The sequence below is a fragment of the Crocuta crocuta genome, unplaced genomic scaffold (assembly GCF_008692635.1).
Source record: "Crocuta crocuta isolate KB4526 unplaced genomic scaffold, BGI_CrCroc_1.0 scaffold218, whole genome shotgun sequence".
Classification (NCBI taxonomy): Eukaryota; Metazoa; Chordata; class Mammalia; order Carnivora; family Hyaenidae; genus Crocuta; species Crocuta crocuta.
The window spans coordinates 5,055,335-5,075,934 of record NW_027533170.1 but is presented as its reverse complement, the minus strand read 5'-3'; the positions used below and the strand labels follow the sequence as shown (position 1 = coordinate 5,075,934).

At 38.4% G+C, this 20,600-nt stretch overlaps 1 protein-coding gene across 1 annotated transcript in view; it reads left to right on the top strand.

Moving 5' to 3' along the window:
* Positions 1-2,228: 2,228 nt before the first annotated feature.
* The window catches only part of AP3S1 (adaptor related protein complex 3 subunit sigma 1), a 63,866-nt gene continuing 45,494 nt past the window's right edge, over positions 2,229-20,600 (top strand). Inside the window, exons 1-3 of the mRNA XM_077746325.1 lie at positions 2,229-2,326; positions 18,962-19,022; positions 20,506-20,597. Coding sequence (XP_077602451.1) covers positions 2,229-2,326; positions 18,962-19,022; positions 20,506-20,597 — 251 coding nt within the window. The remainder of the gene's footprint in view (positions 2,327-18,961; positions 19,023-20,505; positions 20,598-20,600) is intronic.

Sequence of the window (20,600 nt, the reverse complement as noted above, 5' to 3'; positions counted from 1 at the left end):
GCGCCGAACCCCACCTCCCCGACTCGCAGCCTTTCCTGGTCGACTTCTTTCCCTCCTCCTGTGGACAGATGGGCTACTGTTTCCCCCCCGTAATCCTCTGGTCGCGGAACTTGGCTTCCTGCGATCGGCCGAGCGCTCGCCCTGTGCGGTCTCTGTTGTTGGCCTGTGTTGGCCATACAGCCATCGGCCGCCGGGTGTGACTTTCAGGTGTGACTTATTAAAGAAAATGAGATGTGAGGACCTAACCTTTCCCTCGGGCTTCTCCCCTAGTGGGTAAATTAGGTCCTGCAATAACTGGCGTGGCGACGTGTGGCCACTCGGAACGGTCGACTTCTCTCTACCTGAAAGTTAACGATGTCAGCTTGCCGGTCTGGCATTTCCCTGCCGAAGGGAATTTGCCCTCATCTGTAGCTTTCCTCCCACTTAGGAGGAATAGTCCTATTCCTGAAACTCTTTTGACAAGTGTAAACGTTGGGGAAAAAACGCAGGCGGCTTTAAGGAGTAAGGATAAATAATTTATTAATGATCGAGGGAAGGTTACAGACGTAGGTGCCCATCTGGGGGCAAAATTCACCACCAGGTAGAACATCAAATTGAGCTGTCAGTGTTGGGATTCATGGAGAGATACAAGTATTGGGTCTTCTTGGGCATTTTGCTTAGAGTCAGAAATGGACTTTCAATTAAAGATTGAACTCGTGCCAAGGCTGACACTTCTCTGCAGATAAGCCCCAGATGGAAAGGATTGCTTGCCGTTAAAAATTAAATGTGAAAATGTCGCTTTGCTGAAAAGGATAATGCAGTCTGTGGAGGTGTTAGTTGAAGTGAGAAATCTTGAGCTTATTCCTCATTTTCTTAAGTGGTTTTGCTTTTGCTAGCGATAAAAGAATATTTTCTCCTATTCCGGCTTGGTTTTCGTGTGTGGTATCATTCAAACACTCCTGCTCTGTTCGTGAACCCAACATCATTTTTCAACCCAGAATAAAATGGTAGTTGATCCTTTGGACTGGGAAGAAAAATACCCTTAACTTTACATTGTTACCCATTTGCCTAAAATACAGTACTAGCCTTTACTGAAGGAATGCTTTTCTTAACCATGTTGTGTTGGCTGTCCATTTGCAATATAGAAAAGGTACGTTACAATAGAGAAACAAATCGAAGTGTGTTTTTTTATACCTATGCTTAATAATTAATCTTTATTCAAAACAGTTAAGTTTCACGGAAATTCGTAATGTCAGACTAACCACTCGTGTAATGCAGAATTTAAACATCTGCAGAAAAATGTATTTAATTTGGAAATCCAAGAATACATCTTTCTCTTCCCCAAAAATGAATTAGAAATACCTTTTGCCTTTACTTGGAGGTGACAGGGAAGGTTAATCCGGGAAGAGACCGTTCTGGCAGTCGCGGCGACTCTGGTGTCATTTTTGGCCATTGTATTAGTGACAGTGTTACTGGGGGCAGGGAGCTAAGAGGTGTGAGAAGAAGAACCTCGCGCTCACTGGCCATGGAGAAGTGAGGATGCCAGGAGCTTTTTCTGTATGTTAGTCTTTTATACATTGGGTTTTGCCAACTATTTTTTTTCATTCAAAAATAATGTAACATTGGGGCACCTGGGTGGCTCAGTCAGTTAAGCGTCGGCTTGGGCTCAGGTCATGGTCTTGTGGAAAGCAGGTTCAAGCCCCATGTCAGGCTCTGTGCTCGTAGCTCTGAGCCTGGAGCCCGTTTCGGATTCTGTGTCTCCCTCTTTCTGTGTCCGCCCCCTGCTCACACTCTTTCTCTCTCCCTCTCTCTCAAAAATAAACATTAAAAAAAGAAAAGAATAATGTCACATTTATTTGCTTCCACTACATCGGAACTTGTTGGAGGGCAGAAATCTTTTTTATTCATTTATCCCATTAGCCAGTTTGCCAGCATATATTCGTTTTATGTCTACCATGTCCAGATATATTCATTTTATGTCTACCATGTCCAGCTGCTGTTTTAAAATTTGGAAATGAACAAACATAACTTCTCTTTCGGCAGGGGATGGACAAAGCTAACACATACTGTGTCAGATGGTAGTAAGTGCTGTGGAGAAAACAAAGTGGGCATGGGTGATGGGGTGACAGGGACCGTGAGGATGACCATTTAAAATAGGGGAGTCATGGAAGTTCTCACTGAGAGGGTGACGTTTGAGCAAAGCCTTGAAGGAGTTAAGAAAGCCAGCCTATGGGTATCTGAGGAAGGTCATGCCTGCAGAGGAAGCAGCAGGTGCAAAGGCCCTGAGGATGGAATGCCTGTTTGAAGATCCAGAACACCGAGACCTGGTGTGGCCCAAGCAGACTGTGTAAGGAAAGAGTCCTCGGAAACGAGCTGTATTTGTATAGGGCTTCAGAGTTTATTTTCTTCTCACTGCCTGGACTGTCCTTCCCTTCCATTGCCAGATGTCCAGATTTGACCTCTGTGCCACATTTAACTCAAAAACCACGTAAGCATTTCCTGAACCATTATTATCTTGCTGGATGACACCTCATGGTTCTTAGGGTTTTATTTTTATCTTTCTTAATGGTACAATATTCGGTTTCACAGCCTGTAATTGCTTGGGGCATCCTATAGATTCCTTGAGAGAAGGGATCAGGTTTTAGATATATCTGTGTCACCCCCAGCAATCACCATTGAATCCTGAATGTAGAAAGTTCTCAAAAATCTTTGCCTAACAGATTCATTGGATTCTCCTAGCTTAATGTGGAGTCTGGATTAGAAGTGACTTTCTGGGGCTCCTTCCAACTTCTAACGTTTTGTCCTTCATTAACCAGAGGTTTTAAGAATTCATACCTTCAGGGGGCGCCTGGGTGGCTCAGTCCGTTAAGCATATGACTTGGGGTAGGATCATGATCTCCTACTTTAGGAGTTTGAGCCCCTCGTCGGGCTCTGTGCTGACAGCTCAGAGCCTGGAGCCTGCTTCGGATTCTGTGTCTCCTCTCTCAGTTCCTTCCCCACTTGCGCTCTGTGTCTCTGTCTCAAAAATAAACAAACATTAAAAATAATGAAAATAATTCATGTCTTCAGGATAAAAGCAATGGTGAAATAGCTGTTACTTCAGCAGTTTCTGTTTTATGTTGAAGAAGTTTCTAAGAAGTATATATTCCATAATGTTGACAGTTTTGAGTTTATGAAGCAGTACCTAGGAGTGTGGTCCTGATAAGATACAGAGATTTGAGTCCAACAGAAATGGTTGAACAGTGAGCACTTGGAAAACTATTGAACCATTTGCCAACCGGTGTCTCTTACTGCACTGAATTTCCATTTCTCGTTTATCGTTCCTCATGATAGAGCAATTTATATGTTCATCTTTACTCTTTAGTAGTGCAGATTTCCATTTCCTGCTGTAGTAGATTTTTAGATTTGATTGTTCCTCCAAGGTGCTGTGAGGTTTGATGTAGATGAAGTCACACACCTGTTTCGCTAAACTGAAATTTTTTATTCATTTTGCTGGAGTCACATGTTAAGAATTCAAGGGTGAACTCAGAATGTCATCACCTCATGTTTCTGCCCTCTGTATCCTTGAGCTATAACTGCAGAAGTTCAAACGTTTTCCTTGGTTTAATTGTTTCTCTAATTGATGTTCAGCCCCAGCAACTTGGTAACAATAAACCTTAGTCTTTTAATATTTGCCTGGCGGTATTTGTGTATTACTATAAAGGACTAATGGGATGTATAGTTCATAAGCCAGCTTTATTTTTACATAGCCATCAAAGAAATAAAACCCTTGGGTTTTGATTCCTGTGTTATTAATAAACTATGACACATCGCTTTAAATAAAGTAAAAGAGTTTTTCTTTTGTATGAATTATAGTAGTTTCCACAGATACAAAAGACTGCACGTAGAGCATGCATTGTTCATACTGAGTTGCAAACTGTTGCATATGTGAGTTGCCTCAATTGTGTTAGAAGCTAAAAAGATTATTATTGTTTGTCAACTAAATACAGGCCCTAGAAGGAAACTAAGATTGTTCTTTCCTTTTTTGAATTGGTTTACGTGAAAAGTAAAAATTACAAGTATGTGCAAGTTTTTCTCCTTTAAAAATTTTTAAAAAATGTTTATTTTTGAGAGAGAGCACACAAATGTGTGTGCCAGCACGCATGCATGACTAGGGTACAGGCAGAGAGAGGGGGAGAGAGAGAATCCCAAGCAGGATGTGTACCGGATCCAAGCAGGATCTCACTGTTTGTGAGCTTGTGACCTGAGCTGAAATTTAGAATCCGACGCTTAACCCGAGCCACGCAGGCGCCCCTTCCTTTTAAAAATTTTAAGAAAGACGCGTCATTGTTTACTGATATCTTTTCTCAGTGACTCTTAAGACAGCGTGGCAGATGGGATAGTTAAACTTCTCTTTATGATCAAAATATAATTGTCAACAGTTGTAAGGATTAAGGTGTTAATACATAATAGCATATACCATTTGAGCTGTTCTGTTAGGAAAAGAATTCCAAATGATTTGATTTCTTAACATGTTAATTGAGATGCTTTTGACTATATAAGTAGGGTTTTATGGATAGCCTGACTTAAATTTGCTCGAAAAGAATCGTGCTGGGATCCATAATAGGAAGCGCAGAGTAGTAGACAGATTGCAAAATTATTTGTTTCAGCAAATTGATGACTTCATCACAGATCCAGTTTCTCTCTCTTTTCTGGGCCTTACTCTTGCACAGTTGACATCCAAAGGCTGGTTTCCTCCTTGAAATCAGTGGTGATCATTGTAGTCTGTGAGGACAGTACGATCTGTTCTCCTGCCTGGAGTAGTCCTGTGCAGTTCCCCTCCAGTCTGGTTAGTTCTGCCCAAGATAAATCGCAGCTTATACTCCTCAGGATCCGCCCTGGGAGCCGAGGATGGGGGGAAAATGTGAATGAAATTAGCATTCTCTTGGAAACATGGAAGAGAGGAGTGGATGTTGGGTAGGCAAACAAGTGTCACTATTCCCTCTTGATTAGTACATGTTATTTCTTTTGACTGGATACTATTATTTCTTTTCCTGTAATTTTATGTTGCTTCTGAAGTGGTTGATATCAGGACACACATATTGATAATATGGGGTTCTGAACACTGTAGCACAAAAGATCTGAGTTCAAGGTATTCCTTGTATCAAAGTATCATTGAAAAATCCAGATTCTAATATCATCATTTTTGTAGGTAGTATCCTTGAATTCTTCCTTTAAAGAATTAATATTAAACCTGTTGAAAATTCTGAAGAAGGAAATAAAATGCTCAAAATTACAGTGCTTTTCAGTTTCTGTGAGAAGGTTATAAGTAAGACAGTATTATAGGGCATTCCTCTGTCTTTCAAAAAAGTGTAAGGCTAAGGCTCTTTATAGGGTGGCAGTGTATGTTCCTTTAGTAACGTTGTTGATTATTAAGTTACTTATTTTGATTTTTAAATACATTTCCTTTTTTGTGAATCCGTGGAAAATATTTAAGTGTTAAGATCACTAAGGTCATCCTTGATTTCACCATCCATAGTTAATGATTAACATTTATTGTATTTCCTCCCATAATGTCCCAGTGAAAAATGTGTACCTTTTAGACATTAATAATATCAAATGAGTTCATTGAAACTATTGGTGGATTTATCGAATGTTTGTGGCTTTAAGATAACCAGATACGTTCATGTCTGGTTATTGTTAAAATGTTTAATAATAACATTAATGTAAATAGAACTTTAATAATTTGCATGGATTTTACTGATCCCTTCCGTTTTCTTATCCCAAAGGGAAATCTTTGCTACTTTTTTTGGAAAGTGAAAGAATTCTTTCTTGTCATTAGCACTTGGAGTTGTCTTTGTACTTGTGGGTTATGGATTTCTTCACTGCTGCCCATAAGCAAGGTGATTCTGAGATGTCATCCACCTTGTGGAGCCAGTCTTCTTCCAGACTCTTGTCACAGAAAACTTCGACATTGGGATAAATTCTTTCCTTGCCCATCCTGCCTTATCAGCCTTCTACTTAGCACATCCTTTGAACTGAAGTACAGATAAACACGTTTGTTCACCGAACCATCAGGCAACGCAGAAGGAAGGTATTGTAGTGTAGAAGGAATTAAAGGTCGGCATTCTAGCTAATGGGTGTTAAATTCTCAAGACTCTGAGGGGAGGTATTTCTAGACACTCCATCTTTGAGAGAGGAATGGTCTTTTTGGAGACTACCTGACCACTCTCCTTTCTCTCTTTCCCAGCCCATATTCCTTCCACAGATAGCTGTTTTTTGTTTGTATAGCCTTGTTCTAAACAACAGCTAATGTTGTCATGACTAAGATATCATCCTTGTGTGATGCGTTTTACGTTCTAGGGACAGGAAATAGACAGTAAACAAATTATGTGGAATTGTGATTAGTCTGTGAAGAGAAATCAAGCCGTGAAAAGGGAGAAAGAACGATGGGGAAGAGACTGTCAGATAAGATCATCAAGGAAAGCGTCTTCAGGAGGTGACATTTGAGAAGAGAACGGAATGAGGTAAGGGAGTGTATGAGAACAGCTGAGCAAAGACTATTACAGGCAGAAGATGGTGCCGATCTCTCACATGGGACCAAAGTTGGTGTTGATGAGTAGCAAGAAGGCAGCCTGAGCGATCCCAGGGAAGAGTGTCAGGAGATGAGGCTGGAGAGAAAGGCAGGGGCAGATCATGCCTGCATGCCAAATCCTATATAGCCCCTTTCCCCCAAACTCTTTCAGTTTCATGATGTCATCCCCAACATGCTGTCCACAAGAAGGGGTATTTCTCCTTGAATCCTGCTTGTAGTTGGCACAATTGAGCAATGCCTCTGGCCTCTACAGGATAGGCAGTGGTGCTTTCTTCTGCTCAGTTATTCTCTGCCCCGTCTACAATAGGCTCCAGAGAGGTGGGAGTGCCAGCCCGATGAATGAATGGAAAATTGCCCCAATTCTGTGCAGTCTCTATACTGCTGAGCCCTGTGATCAAGCTGGTTCCGTTTCCTACTGACCTGTGAACTCAGAAAAGCAGTTATTTTTCTCAGATATTTCCCACCTTTAATTACAGGTGAGCAAAGTTTATGTGAACCCGGTAGACCACCTGTGTTATTGTGCTGAGAAGCATTTCCATCTTTCCTGCCTTGTTTGAAGCCTGGTGTAATTTAGGAGTCCTTAGCCGTCAGTCATTGTTCTCTTCATTACCAGGAGGAAAGGGCTCTTTCTCCATGTGCCAGTTCCATCGAATTGTTTTGATTTCTGTGTGCTGTCTAATTAAATGGGGAAGATTGCCAGTTCATCCTACCACAAATATAATTCTGCTGTTTCCTGTCATTAATGTATCTTAGTGTGATGGTTATGAGTTTTTTAAGTGGAAAAATCTACAGGGGTGCCCGGATGGCTCAGTTGGTTGAACGTCCCAACTCTTGATTTTGGCTGAGGTCACGATCCCAGGATCATGGGATCGAGCCCTGCGTTGGGCTCCGTTCTGAGCATGGAGCCTGCTTAAGATTGTGTCTCTCCTTGTGCCTCTGTCCCTGTGCTCACCCCCCAAATAAAAAAAACAGATCGAAAAACATACATAAAATTTACCATTGAAGCGTGCAGTTTTGTGGCATTATGGATGTTCACATTGTACAAAGGACACCAATCCATCCCTGGAATTCCTACATCTTTAGGAATTGCAACTTTGTACATATTATACTCTAACTCCTCATTCTCCTCTTTTCCCAGCCACTGACAACCACCATTCTGTTTTTTCTCTCTGAATTTGACTACTCTAGGAACCTCATGAAGGAGGAATCATAATATCTGTCTTTTTGGACTGGCTTATTTCACTAGTATAATGTCTTCAAGGTTCACCCGTGTCGTAGCATGTGTCAAAATTTCCTTTTTAAGTTAGTTAATCCATTACACTACTTTTACTTTTTTTTCTACCCAGTGGACTTGCTGGATTATATGACAGNGATTGTGTCTCTCCTTGTGCCTCTGTCCCTGTGCTCACCCCCCAAATAAAAAAAACAGATCGAAAAACATACATAAAATTTACCATTGAAGCGTGCAGTTTTGTGGCATTATGGATGTTCACATTGTACAAAGGACACCAATCCATCCCTGGAATTCCTACATCTTTAGGAATTGCAACTTTGTACATATTATACTCTAACTCCTCATTCTCCTCTTTTCCCAGCCACTGACAACCACCATTCTGTTTTTTCTCTCTGAATTTGACTACTCTAGGAACCTCATGAAGGAGGAATCATAATATCTGTCTTTTTGGACTGGCTTATTTCACTAGTATAATGTCTTCAAGGTTCACCCGTGTCGTAGCATGTGTCAAAATTTCCTTTTTAAGTTAGTTAATCCATTATACTACTTTTACTTTTTTTTCTACCCAGTGGACTTGCTGGATCATATGACAATTCTGTGTTTAATATTTTTGAGGATTTGCTGTANCTTAACCAATCGAGCCACCCAGGTGCCCCTGTAGGCTTTGTTTTAGAATGAACTTCTTTCTTATTACAGAATACAGAGTCCTCCAAAATTATTCCAGAGAGCGGTTTCATAAGGAGACTTTTTAGGAGACAGTTGTAAAACTTGCCCCAGCTTTTTTTTCTTGTTTAACGAAAGTCCTAATCTTTAAAAGATAATTCACATGCTATAAAACTCACCCACTGAAAGTGTACAGTTCAACACAACTTATAGTATTCTCAGTGTGCGTATGACCCACACCATAATCTAAATTTAGAACATTTCCATCAGACTGGATGAAACCTAGTACCCATTAACAGTTTCTTCCCAGTCCCTTCTACTCCCCAGTCCCTGGCAATCACTAATCCATTGTCTAGAAGTTCATCATTTCTAGATTTCTCATTTAATAATGTGTAGTCTTTTGTGACTGGCTTTTTTCACTTACCATGATGCTTTCACTGTTAGAGCATGTGTTGGCACATGCTCCTTTTAATGGCCAAATAATGCCCCATTGTACTGATATACCACCTTTGTTATCTCTTTATCAGGTGGTGGGTGTCTGGGTTGTTTCCGCTTTTGACTACTATGAAGAATGATATGAACATTCATGTACACATTTTTGCGTGGACATTTGTTTTCATTTCTCTTGGGCTTATAAATCTAGCTGTGGAATTGCTGGGTCATATGATAACTCTATCTTTAATTGTTTGGAGAACTGCCAGAGTGTTTTCAAAATTGTCTGNGGACCCTTGTGGGGATGAGCACTGAGTGTTATGTGGAAACTAATTTGACAATAAACTATTAAAAAAAAAAAACAAAATTGTCTGTACCATTGTACATTCTCGTCAGAAGTGTATGATGGTTCCAGTTTTTCCATATCCTCATTTACCAACTCTCGGTTTTGTCCCTTTTTGGTTGTGACCATCCTGGTGGGTATCCAGTTCATCTATTGCGATTTTGATTTGTATTTTCCTCATGACAAATGATGTTGAGCATCTTTTCATGTGATTACTATTTACATATCTTCTTTGAAAAAAGTCTTTTAAAACCCTTTGCCCATTTATAAGTTGTGNGAGCTGGCAGTCAGCACAGAGCCCGACGCAGGGCCTGAACCCATGAACCGCGAGATCATGACCTAAGCGAAAGTTGGACGCTCAACCGACTAAGCCACCCAGGCACCCCGGGGTTGTGTTTTTATTACTGAGTTGTAAGAGTCCTTTATATATTCTGGATGCAAAGGCCTTATCAGATATATGATTTGCAGATATTTGCTTCTCTTCTGGTTGTTGGCATTTTCCTGATGATACCGTTTATAGCACAAAGATTTTTAATGTTGATGCCCAGTTTACCTATTTTCTTTTCTTGTGCTTTTGGTGTTATATTTAAGAAAGGTTTGTCTAATCCAAGATCATGAAGATTAATACCTGTGTTTCCTTTCAAGACTTTTGTAGTTTTAGTTCTTACATTTAGGTCTGTGATCCATTTTGAGTTAGTTTTATATATGACATGAGGTAGGGATCTCTTCATTCTTTTTGCACGTGGCTGTTTTCCCAGCACCATTTGTTGAAAAGACTGTTCTTTACTCATTGGATTGTCTTGGTCTCTTACTCCAGCTCCCCGCAACCCTGGCCAGTTTTCCCTTGTTCTTAAGTTCTCATACCTTTTGGCCACCACCAGGATTCAGACTCTCTCTCTTTCAATATTTTGAATTCAGTCTGTCACCTTCTCAGCTGTATGTTATTTAAATTAAAAAACAAACAAAACCAAAAACAAAACAAAAAACAAACTAGGATCTTTGCCACCGAAACTGGGAAATATCTTCGTATAGTGACTGGGAAGTTTTAGAGTGTCAGTAACAGCTGCCCTTTATTGAGCACTTTCTTTGTTGTCCTAAGCGGTTTTCATACATTTTTATAGGTTGTGAGGGAAGATGCCAGAGGGTTTTTCTCTTAAGAAATGTAATGGAGTATCTGGGCAAGGACTCATACTCTTCCCTCCTTGTTTGGGATTTAAGTGTTGCGCCATCCTGATTGCTCCTTCTTGATGCACTCAGGCCAAAGTAAGGCCTACTCGCACACACCAAGTCCCTAGCCAGACTTCTTACTGGGAAGGGGCCTGGCAGAGAAACCTCACTCACTGAATTTTCTCTACTGGGTCCTCTTTTTCATGATTTCTCAATGTTGGACTGCTCTGAGGCTTAGTCTTCATACCCTTACTTTTAAAATTATTTATTATTATTATTTTTTATTTTTGAGAGAGAGAGACAGAGCACAGTTGGGGAGGGGCAGAGTGAGAGACAGACATAGAATCTGAAGCAGGATCCAGGCTCTGGGCTGTCAGCACAGAGCCCAACACGGGGCTCGAACCCACAAACTGTGAGATCGTAACCTGAGCCAAAGTTGGACGCTTAACTGACTGAGCCACGCAGGCTCCCCAATACCTCTCTTGCCTTTAAGAGCAGTGAACTGATTATGATTACTATGTATGCTCTTTGTTCTCTTGATCCCATGCGTTTGTCCATTTTTTTTTTCTGCTTGAATGTCACACAACTTCACATTCTCTATTCTCTGAACTTCTAAATTCTACTTATTCTATAAGTTTCTTTGTAGATACCTGTCTCTTTTTTTTTTTTTTTTATTTCTAGGAGAGAGAGAGAGAGCGCGCGAGAGAGCGAGAGAGAGAGACAGCGTGAGCAAGGGAAGGTCAGAGAGAGAAAGGGAGTCACAGACTGAAACAGGCTCCAGGCTCTGAGCTGGCAGTCAGCACAGAGCCCAACGCAGGGCTCGAACCCACGAACCGCGAGATCATGACCTAAGCGAAAGTCGGACGCTTAACCGACTAAGCCACCCAGGCGCCCCGATACCGGTCTCTTTTTTTGAAGAGGACGATCTTGCTGCTGAAAATCATTGTTCTTCTTTACCTCTTGTAGCATGTTGTTTGTACTGTTCTTATGTCAGAAAATGCTCTCTAACTTTTATTATAAAGACATCTATTTCATTTTGGGAATATTAAAAAGAAAGCAAGATACAGAACACTAAATAAAAGTTTTAAGTGGTTGTATTCATTTTATTTCTTGTTTTAAGCTCTCTGAGAAAAGGATCTGTTTTCTTGGTAAACTTTGATATTCTAGCATCAAGCAGAGTGAGTGCATGCATTTTAAGAAAAAAATTCTCCAGTGTGTGTAGGAGGGAAAGATGAGGATTATGACATATTTACTGTTTGATTAGAGGCACGTTTTGCTTTTAAAGTTGCCATTATGACAAAAGTATAGGAATAGGAAAGGAGCATTGGAAAAGAGAAAGTTTTATTAGTGGGTTACTGAAGCTTTAAAAATTAACTTTGGTTAATTCATTAAGTATTTAAAGTAATAAAAGTTGTTGCCTTTATGCAACTCTGATTATCTTTAGACTGATGTAATCTAGGCATTGTGACCAACTGAAATGTATCTATTGACTTCTGTGATGAGGCTGTAGTGTTAGGAAATCTGATCAGCCTGAAACAAGCTCCAGGCTTCTTTATCAAAGCTATTAAATTGATTATTAAAGAAAGGGACATTGTCTTATGTCAGCAGAGACTTGATTTGTTTAATCTTAGACTTGGGATGTTTAACATTTTAAGGCATTCTTTTCCAATATTGATTTTCTCAGATGAGGCATTTTAAGAAAGATGATTACGAGTGACATTCTTAAAGTTTATATGAGAAATTTTTCTCACTGATAAAATAATAAAACATCACTAAGGTTTAGTGTATGTAATCTGTAATTTGTTTATAAATAATAACATGATGCAAAAAGATAACTTTTCTTTTCAAAAAGAAAACTCCTATAAGATCTTTACACCCATCATTAGAATTCTAGAGCCTATTTTACAGGCAATCCCAGACATAGATATTTAAAAATAAGTCATTGTTAATCAATGCTTATGTGCCAGGCATTGTTTTTAAGAGTTTTATGTGTATTAACTCAATCCTCCCAACAACTCTGTGAGGTAGATATTGTAATGTTGTTCATGCTACAAATGTTACCTTATTCAGGCATAGAGGTTAAGTAACTTGTTCAAAGTCACAGTTAATAAGGTGGGTATCCAGGAATAGACCCATGTAGTCTGGTTGCAGATTTCTTACTTTCCTCCCTTCCTTCTTTATTTTTACTTTGCTTAACAAAGTTATACATCCACATAGGTTAAAGGATCTAATGGTTCTTCTGTAAGGTTTATTATGACAAATAACATTCTTTGATTTCCCTCTTCCCACAGGTAAGTACTTATAGCTGCTTCCTCAGTATTTATGTACATGTCTCTGAATAACACGCTTGTTTTCCTGCCTGACTTCAGTTGCAGGCATAATCTATTGACTTCTGCTATTGAAAATGCTTATTTACTCCCCAGCCCTCCCGCCCAATGTCTGTATCCTTCCCAGTCTTTTCAGTGTTGTTTGATAATACTGCTTATAGCAGTATACTGTGTTTTCATTCATTTACTGGGTAAACGCTTTTCTCACCTGAACCGTGTCGTAAATCATGCTTAGTTTTTTCATTCCTGACAGTTTATTTTCCTTGGAAATAAACAATCGCCTTTTCCTTTGATCTGGTTTTTTATTTACTTACTACAAATTCACGTCTTTGTCAGATGTGTCAGACATATGGTTCTATCGGCTTCACATTCCTGAAGAAGTATCTTCTGGAGACTTTGACTAGGCCCAGTCTAGACCTGATGGATGGCAAATGTGCCTGTTGTCTTTTGCTTGCTTTACGCCAGACCTCCTATTGCTTGATGGCGTGGTTTAGTCCCTTACCACGGTGGAACATGCCTTCCAGCAGCTTGCTGAGAAAGCCCATAAGGAGATAGATTTTTTGAGACCTTGCTTGAATGCAAAGATTCTTATTCTAACTTCACATTGTCTACCAATGTTAGGTTGGAAATAACTTTTCCTCAATATTTTGATGGCACTGCTCCATTACCTTTGAGTTTCCAGTATTGCTATCGAAAAGCTGAAAGCAATTTTGATTACTTTTTCTTTGTGTATGGTCTATTTTTACTGTCCAGAAAGTATGTAGACTCTCGTTTTTCTTCAGTTTCTAGAGTGTCACAGACCCTTCCTCTGTGGCTGTTTTTACCAGCTGTGCTGAGTACTTAATGAACCTTTCATTCTGAAAATTCTTTTTTTCTCTCCGTTTGAGAAATTTCTCCATTTTCTAAACTGTTCTCTTTTGAATCTGCTTTTATTCAGCATCCTTCTGGACTGTTCTGTTTTTCTTACTCTTTGTCTTCTTTCTCTTGGGATTCTCTCTCTCTCTCAAATAGATAAACTTATAAAAAAAATGTATCATAGGAATAGAGATAGTGCAAAGGAAGCCCTGAGGAAGATGGAACTAATTTTTCTTGGAAAAATAAGAAAAGACTTCACAGAAGCTATCACGTTTGATCCGAGTCTTCAAATGGTGTTGCTAGAGAACGGGGTGAGAGAGTAGGAAAATAGGAGGGGATTGGTGGTAAGAAGTTCAGTGTGGTTGAAGTGGGTTGTGTAGGGAGGAGAGAGAGGTGATGAAAGCTAAGAGGTAGATCTGGATTTGATTTTGGAAGGCTTTGTGTACGGCCTGGTTTGGATATTAGGTCAGATGGAAACTGGACAACTTTAAGAAAAAAAAAGAAATACTGTTTATTAGGAAGTAATTCTGGTGATGTGTGGGGTGGTTTGGAGTGGAGAGACTGATGGCAGAGTAAATGTTTAGTTGTTTTTTTTTTTTTTTTTTAAGTTTATTTTGAGAAAGTGAGAGGGGGAGAGAGAATCCCAACCAGGCTCCACACCACCAGTGCAGAGCCTGACTTGGCGCTCTGTCTCAGGGACCGTAAGATCATGGCGTGAGCTGAAACCAAGACTAGGACGCTCAACTGACTGAGCCCCCCAGGCGCCCTAGTCGCTCTTACAGTATTCTGGGTAAAAAGAATCTGAGTTGAGACAGTATCTTCGAGTCCAGGTTTACTGTTGTTACTGTGTTTGAATTAACAGAATTTGTGACTGAAAGACATGGGAGGTGAAAGAAAAGGAATCCTCAAGATTTTTGGCTTAAGATAAGATTGGATGAATGGTAGTGCCATTAACTGAGATTAGAAATATAGAAATAAAAATGGGTTTTGTTAAGAGATACAGACTTCTGATTAAATGTATAATGAAAAATGATGAGAAAAATGAGATGAAAAATACACATGAGGGAATATAGTCAATAACATCGTAAGGATGTTGAATGGCGACGGATGGCAGCAACTGCACTTAAGTGTGCTGAGCGTTAAGGAGTGTATAGACTGTTGAATCACTATGTCCTCTACCTGAAACTAATATAACATTGTATGTCAGTTACGCTTGAATTAAAAAAAAAAAACAGATTTTAGAAAAAATGTGATGTAGTCTTTCACACAAGGTTTAATATCACTTTATGGAATATAAATGGAGATGTCTTGTTTGCAAGCTGGAAGCATCTGTCACCAACTCAGGAAAGAAGATAGGCTTCTTTTAAGCACTGGGAATATAGGAGAATAAAGATTAGGGAGATCGCTAACATAGGAAAAATAAAAGATGTTTGTCATTAAAGAAAAAAGTTTGGGGAGATAAAAAAGGTCGAAGCTACATGAATAGGTCAGGTCATTCAAGCAACACCGTTTAGCTCTAGATGAAGACTAGGAGGAGGTGGTGGAAATGATAAAGGAAGAGGGCAGCTGTCGTAAACAATGCTTTTTCTTCCTCCCTCACTCTTTTCAGTATTTTTATGAAATATTGAAGAGATGAAAAATAAATTTACATATTAAATATCCACAAGGGACAGAAAATGCTCCTCTAATTGCTGTGTGTTCACTATCCTCTTTCAAGAAAAATTACTAATACCCTTCAAGTTTTTGTGTGCCTCTCCCATTCTGTCCTGTTCCCCCTATACTTAGATAACCACCACCTTGAATTTTTTAAATCATTCTCTTATTTTTGTTGAACCACATTTTTGTCCTCAAACAGTTCACTGTTTAGTTTTACATGTGTTTGAACTTTTAAAAAATAGGATCATAGTATTTATATTCTTCTGTGACTTGCCTTTTTTTTTTTTAATTCAACATTTCTCAGATCATTACTGGTGTTTGGTCATTCATTTTCATTGCTGTGTCGTATTCTGTGTGAGATTAAAACAGTTTATTTCTACGTTTTGTACTGATGGACATTTCACTTTGTAATTTTTTTTCTTTTTTTTTTTTTTCTGCGGCTCTGAGCATTCTTGTAGATGTCTTTTTGAAAATCTTTGGGGTATAACTAGGAGCTGGGTCTGTTCATGTTCAGCTTTACGAGGGAGTGCTGATCTGTTTACAGAAGTGGTTGTACCGTACAGCTGGCAGTTTTTCTAGCAGTATCTGTGCTTTGTTGCTCCATATTCTTGCCCACACTTTATGTTGTTAGATGTATTTATATCTCTTCCCCGATAGCATGAGTACTTAATGTTGTCATTATAGGTTTAACTGTAAGAGGTTTTTTCCTCCCTTTTTCAAAAGTTTTTCTTTTTCTCCTGTATGAAGTTGAACATCTTTCATAGTTTACCATTTTCTTTTCCTTTTTTTGATTTTCCAAAGTCTTCTGTTTTGCTAAGTCATTTTTATCTTGAGGTATTTTTCTTTCTTACTGGCATCTAAGTGTTTTTTATATATACTGGGTATTCTTCCTTGCCATTTTTTATGTATTGATGCTATAGTCTTTGTGTTTGTAGCTCTCCTTTCTTTCTCTAGTGTCTTTTGAGCATTAGGAATGCTTGCTTTTGATATCAAATTTGCCAGTCTTTTCTTACAGTTAGCCTTAATTTGTGTCTTATTTAAAAGTTCAGCACTATTATAAGGTCATATAGATATTTTCTGAATACATTTTTAAGGCTTTGTAGCTTGAGCATTGGCATTCTTTTTAACCAGCTGGGAGTGATTTTTTTTAGCGTAATGTAAGAGGTCAGAGTTCATTGTAATTAAATGGAATGAAAACAACTTATTCTGGCACAATTCATGGGAATGTCCTTCCTTTCCCTATTGACCTACAGTGCCCACTCCGGTTTAAATTAAATTACCTTATATTTGTGTGGGCATGTTTAAGGTTCAGTTCCATTAGTCACTTTCCCTATTTCTGTACCAGTATCGTGTTATCTTAATTACTGTGGCTTTATAATAATTCTTACCTGCTCAGCACGTCGTCTTACATTGTACTTGAGAGTGTCTTGTCATTCTTGTCTTCTCATCTAATATATATATTTTGGAATCAGATTCAGGTTTTCAAGTTGCCCTCAGTCTCTCTCTCTTCCTGCTGGGATTTTCATTAGAATTACCTTGACCCTGGGGCGCCTGGGTGGCTTAGTCGGTTGAGCATCCGACTTTCCAACCGACTTTTGCTTAGGTCATGATCTCGCGGTTCGTGGATTCTAGCCCCGCGTCGGGCTCTGTGCTGACTGCCAGCTCAGAGCCTGGAGCCTGTTTCGGAGTCTGTATCTCCCCCTCTCTCTGACCCTCCCCTGCTTACACTCTCTCTCTCTCTCTCCTAGAAATAAATAAAAATATTTAAAAAAATTGTTTAGAATTATCTTAACCCTTTGGAGCATTTTGGGGAAATAGAACATCATCATGATATTGAATCATTCATTCTACAATCACTGTACATTTTTCCATTTTGGGGCTCTTTTTCATTTATTTCAGTGAAGTTTTATATTTTCTCCATAGTAATCTTGCATGTTTTGTTTCATTTATTCCTATGCACTGCATGGTTGTTGTTGTTTTTTTTTTTTTTGATGGTATTGTATATGGTATCTTTTTTAAATTATCCTTTCCAACTGATAGTTGGAGAAATTTAGAATTGTAATAGAATTTTGTGTGTGGGCTATGTCTTGTTCTATTTGTTAGTTTTAACACTTTTGTGTAAGTTGTATTAGATTTTCTACATGGAAAAGCTTGGGGTCTTTGAATGACAGTTTTCTTTCTTTCTTTCAAATTCTTTTGTCTTTTATTTTTCTTGTTTTTCTTCTACTGATGACAGCTGGTATGGCACTGAATAGGAAAACCATTATTCGTTATCTTGCTTCTGATCTTAAAAGAGAGACTCTGTTTAAACATTTTGTTCCTGAATATGTTTGCAAAAGGTGTTTTATAGGATAGTCTTAATTAGAGGAAGTTCTTTTTTTTTAATTTGCTAAGAGGTTTTTTTTTTTAAATTCAAGCATTGATGTTTAATTTTATCAGATGGTTTTTCTTCACCCATTGAAATGACCTGTTTTTTTCTCCCTGGATCTGTTAATGTAGAAAATTATAGTGATCTGTTTTCTAATATTAAATCAACCTTGCATCACTAGAATAAACACGTTTGTTTGGGTCATGTTATATTAGTTTCTTTATTAATTTCTGTATCTCTGTTCTTTAGTGAGATTGGCCTGCAGTATTCATTTCTCATACATTCCTTGTCTCATTTTGTGTTACATTAACCTCATGAAATGAATTGAGGATGTTCATTCTTTGTGCCCTGGAAGAGTTGTGTAAAATTGGGATGCTCTGTTTCTTGAATCATTGGTCAAACTTGGTGTTAAAACCATCAGGGCTTGATTTATTTTTGGTGGAGATATTTTAAATTACTGTTTATTCTGTTTATAATAATAAGATTATTGAAGTTTTTCTCCTTTGGACCATTTTACTGATTTTTTAAAGGCATTTTTGCCACTTCATCTTAGGTTTTTAAATTTATTGGCTTAATATGTTCATCATACTAACTTATTACCTATTGAATTTCTGCAAGCATCTGTAACTAGGTTTCCGTTTTGGATTATTCAATGCTAGCATATAGAAATACAGTTGATTTTTGAGTGTTAATTTTGTATCTTGAACTTGGATAGATTTATTAACTCTAAGTTTTTTATGGATTCTTTAGAGCTTTTTAGATATATGACAAGTCTGTCACAGATGTTATCTGTTTTACTTCATTCCAGTTTGAATGCCTGTTTGTGATTTTTTATAAAACATTCTTTTAATTATTATTATTTTAAAGATTTATTTAAATGATCTCTACACCCGGTGTAGGGCTCAAACTCATGACCCCAAGATCAACAGTTGCATGCTCTCCTGCCCCGTGTTGTGTTGGGCTCTGTGCTGACAGCGCAGAGCCTGGAGGCTGCTTCAAATTCTGTCTCTCTCTCTCTGCCCCTCCCCTGCTCATCCTATCTCTCTCTGTCTCTCAAAAATAAATAAATGTTAAAAAAAAAAAAAAGTCACATGCTCTCCTGACAGAGCCAGCCAGGTGCCCCGGAAACATCCCTTTAATTATGGATTATTTCACCTGATTGCAACGTGGTTAAAGACTACAGTCTTTAGGAAACCAGCCCTTTAAAGTTTGATAATCATTCACTTGATTTTCTTTATAGTTTTATTTTTATTACCTATATGTGTACCATTAAAGAAAATATTTAGTTTTGCATGTTTTTGAAATTTCTGTTAGTGGAATGATTACATGTCATTCTGGTATATGCGTTCTTCCCCTGCTATAGACTGAATTCTGTCCCCTCACCCCCAGATTCCTATGTTGAAGCCCTGCCCCCCAATTCGATGGTATTTGGTATTGGGACTTTGGGAGATACTTAGGTGTAGATGAAGTCCTGAGGTGAGGCCCTCATGATACTAGTGTGCTTCTAAGTAGAGACCCCAGAGGGTCGGGTCCTGTTCTCTCTCCCCACCCTGTGAGTACACCAGGAGAAGAAGCTGGCGTCAAGCCAGGAAGAGAGAGCTCACCAGAAACCAGCTATGCCAGCCTTTTTTTTTTTTTTTAATGTGTCACTTAAATCTTGAATCACTAGTTTCCGCAATAATGAAAAATAAATTTCTCTTAGTTAAGCCACCCAGTTTTATGGTATTTTGTTATGGTAGCCCCGAGCTAAGATACCTTCCCTTTTTCACGTTTTTTGAGAATCCTTCATATTGATGGGTATAATTTATTTCCTTAAGTTTTATTTCTTCTAGGATTCCATATTGTGAATGTACCATAATTTGTCCATTCTGGAATTGGTGGACATTTGGGTCATTTCAGGGTGTTTTTGTCGTTACAGTGCCTTGATCAACATCGACATGTCTCTTAGTACACAGGTTAAGAGTTGATTATGTATGTGTAATTGCCAACGTTGCTTTTTTTTTTTTTTCCTTTGGATCTTCAAAACAACAATTTCATATGGTTTAGTATAGTATCTAGGAACCTAGGAGAGGAAATGCTGGATTATAAAACCGTTTTCCCAAGTGATTATACCATTTATCCTCCCACTTGGTGTGATGAGTTTCTTTGGCCCCACATTTGGTACTGTCAGACTATGACACTTAGCTACTGTGGTGCATGTGGAGTTATTTCATTGTACTTTAATGTGTATTTCACCTTATTACGGGGTAACTTCTTTTCATTTACTTATGGACCATCATATTTCCTTTCCTGTGAAGTTCCTATTAGTGATTTTGCCCGGTTTTCTATTGCACTGTTTGAGAGGCTGACTCTTTTTTACTGGGAGGATGTGAATTGTTTGGTGAATTTAATATCTCTTGAGCCAATTCTTGGTTTTAGGCTGTGCTTATATGGCTATCATGGATGAATTCATCTCGGTGCGCCTTTAAAACAATTGGAAGCTCTAAACTACAGTGTTTTTCTTCCAATAAAATATAGATGAGGTACATGAATTATTTATAACCTTACCTCTCTATTTCAGTTTACTCGTTTGTAAAACAAGGGACTTTGACTGGTTAATTCCTAGTGTCCCTGTTACTAGTGTCTTTAATTCATCTAATAATTTTCTTCTTGTTTTTGAAACTTAGAAACGTTAGTTTTATTACAGTAGCAAACTGTGAAGTGTTGGTTTTGTTTTTTTTTTTCCTTTTTGTTCTTCGTCAGAAAATGGTGGATTTTGTTTCTGTGAGATGTGATGTTCGCTCTCCAAGGACTGCTCTCTTAGATTCATGTCCCTGACAGATATTACTGCCTTTTGCTTTTAAAATTCTTAAAATGCTGTTAAATCTAGACATTTAATCCTAACATATATGAATTATTCTTTCTCAGAGTGAAGATACACAGCAGCAAATCATCAGGGAGACATTCCATTTGGTATCTAAGAGAGATGAAAATGTTTGTAATTTCCTAGAAGGAGGATTGTA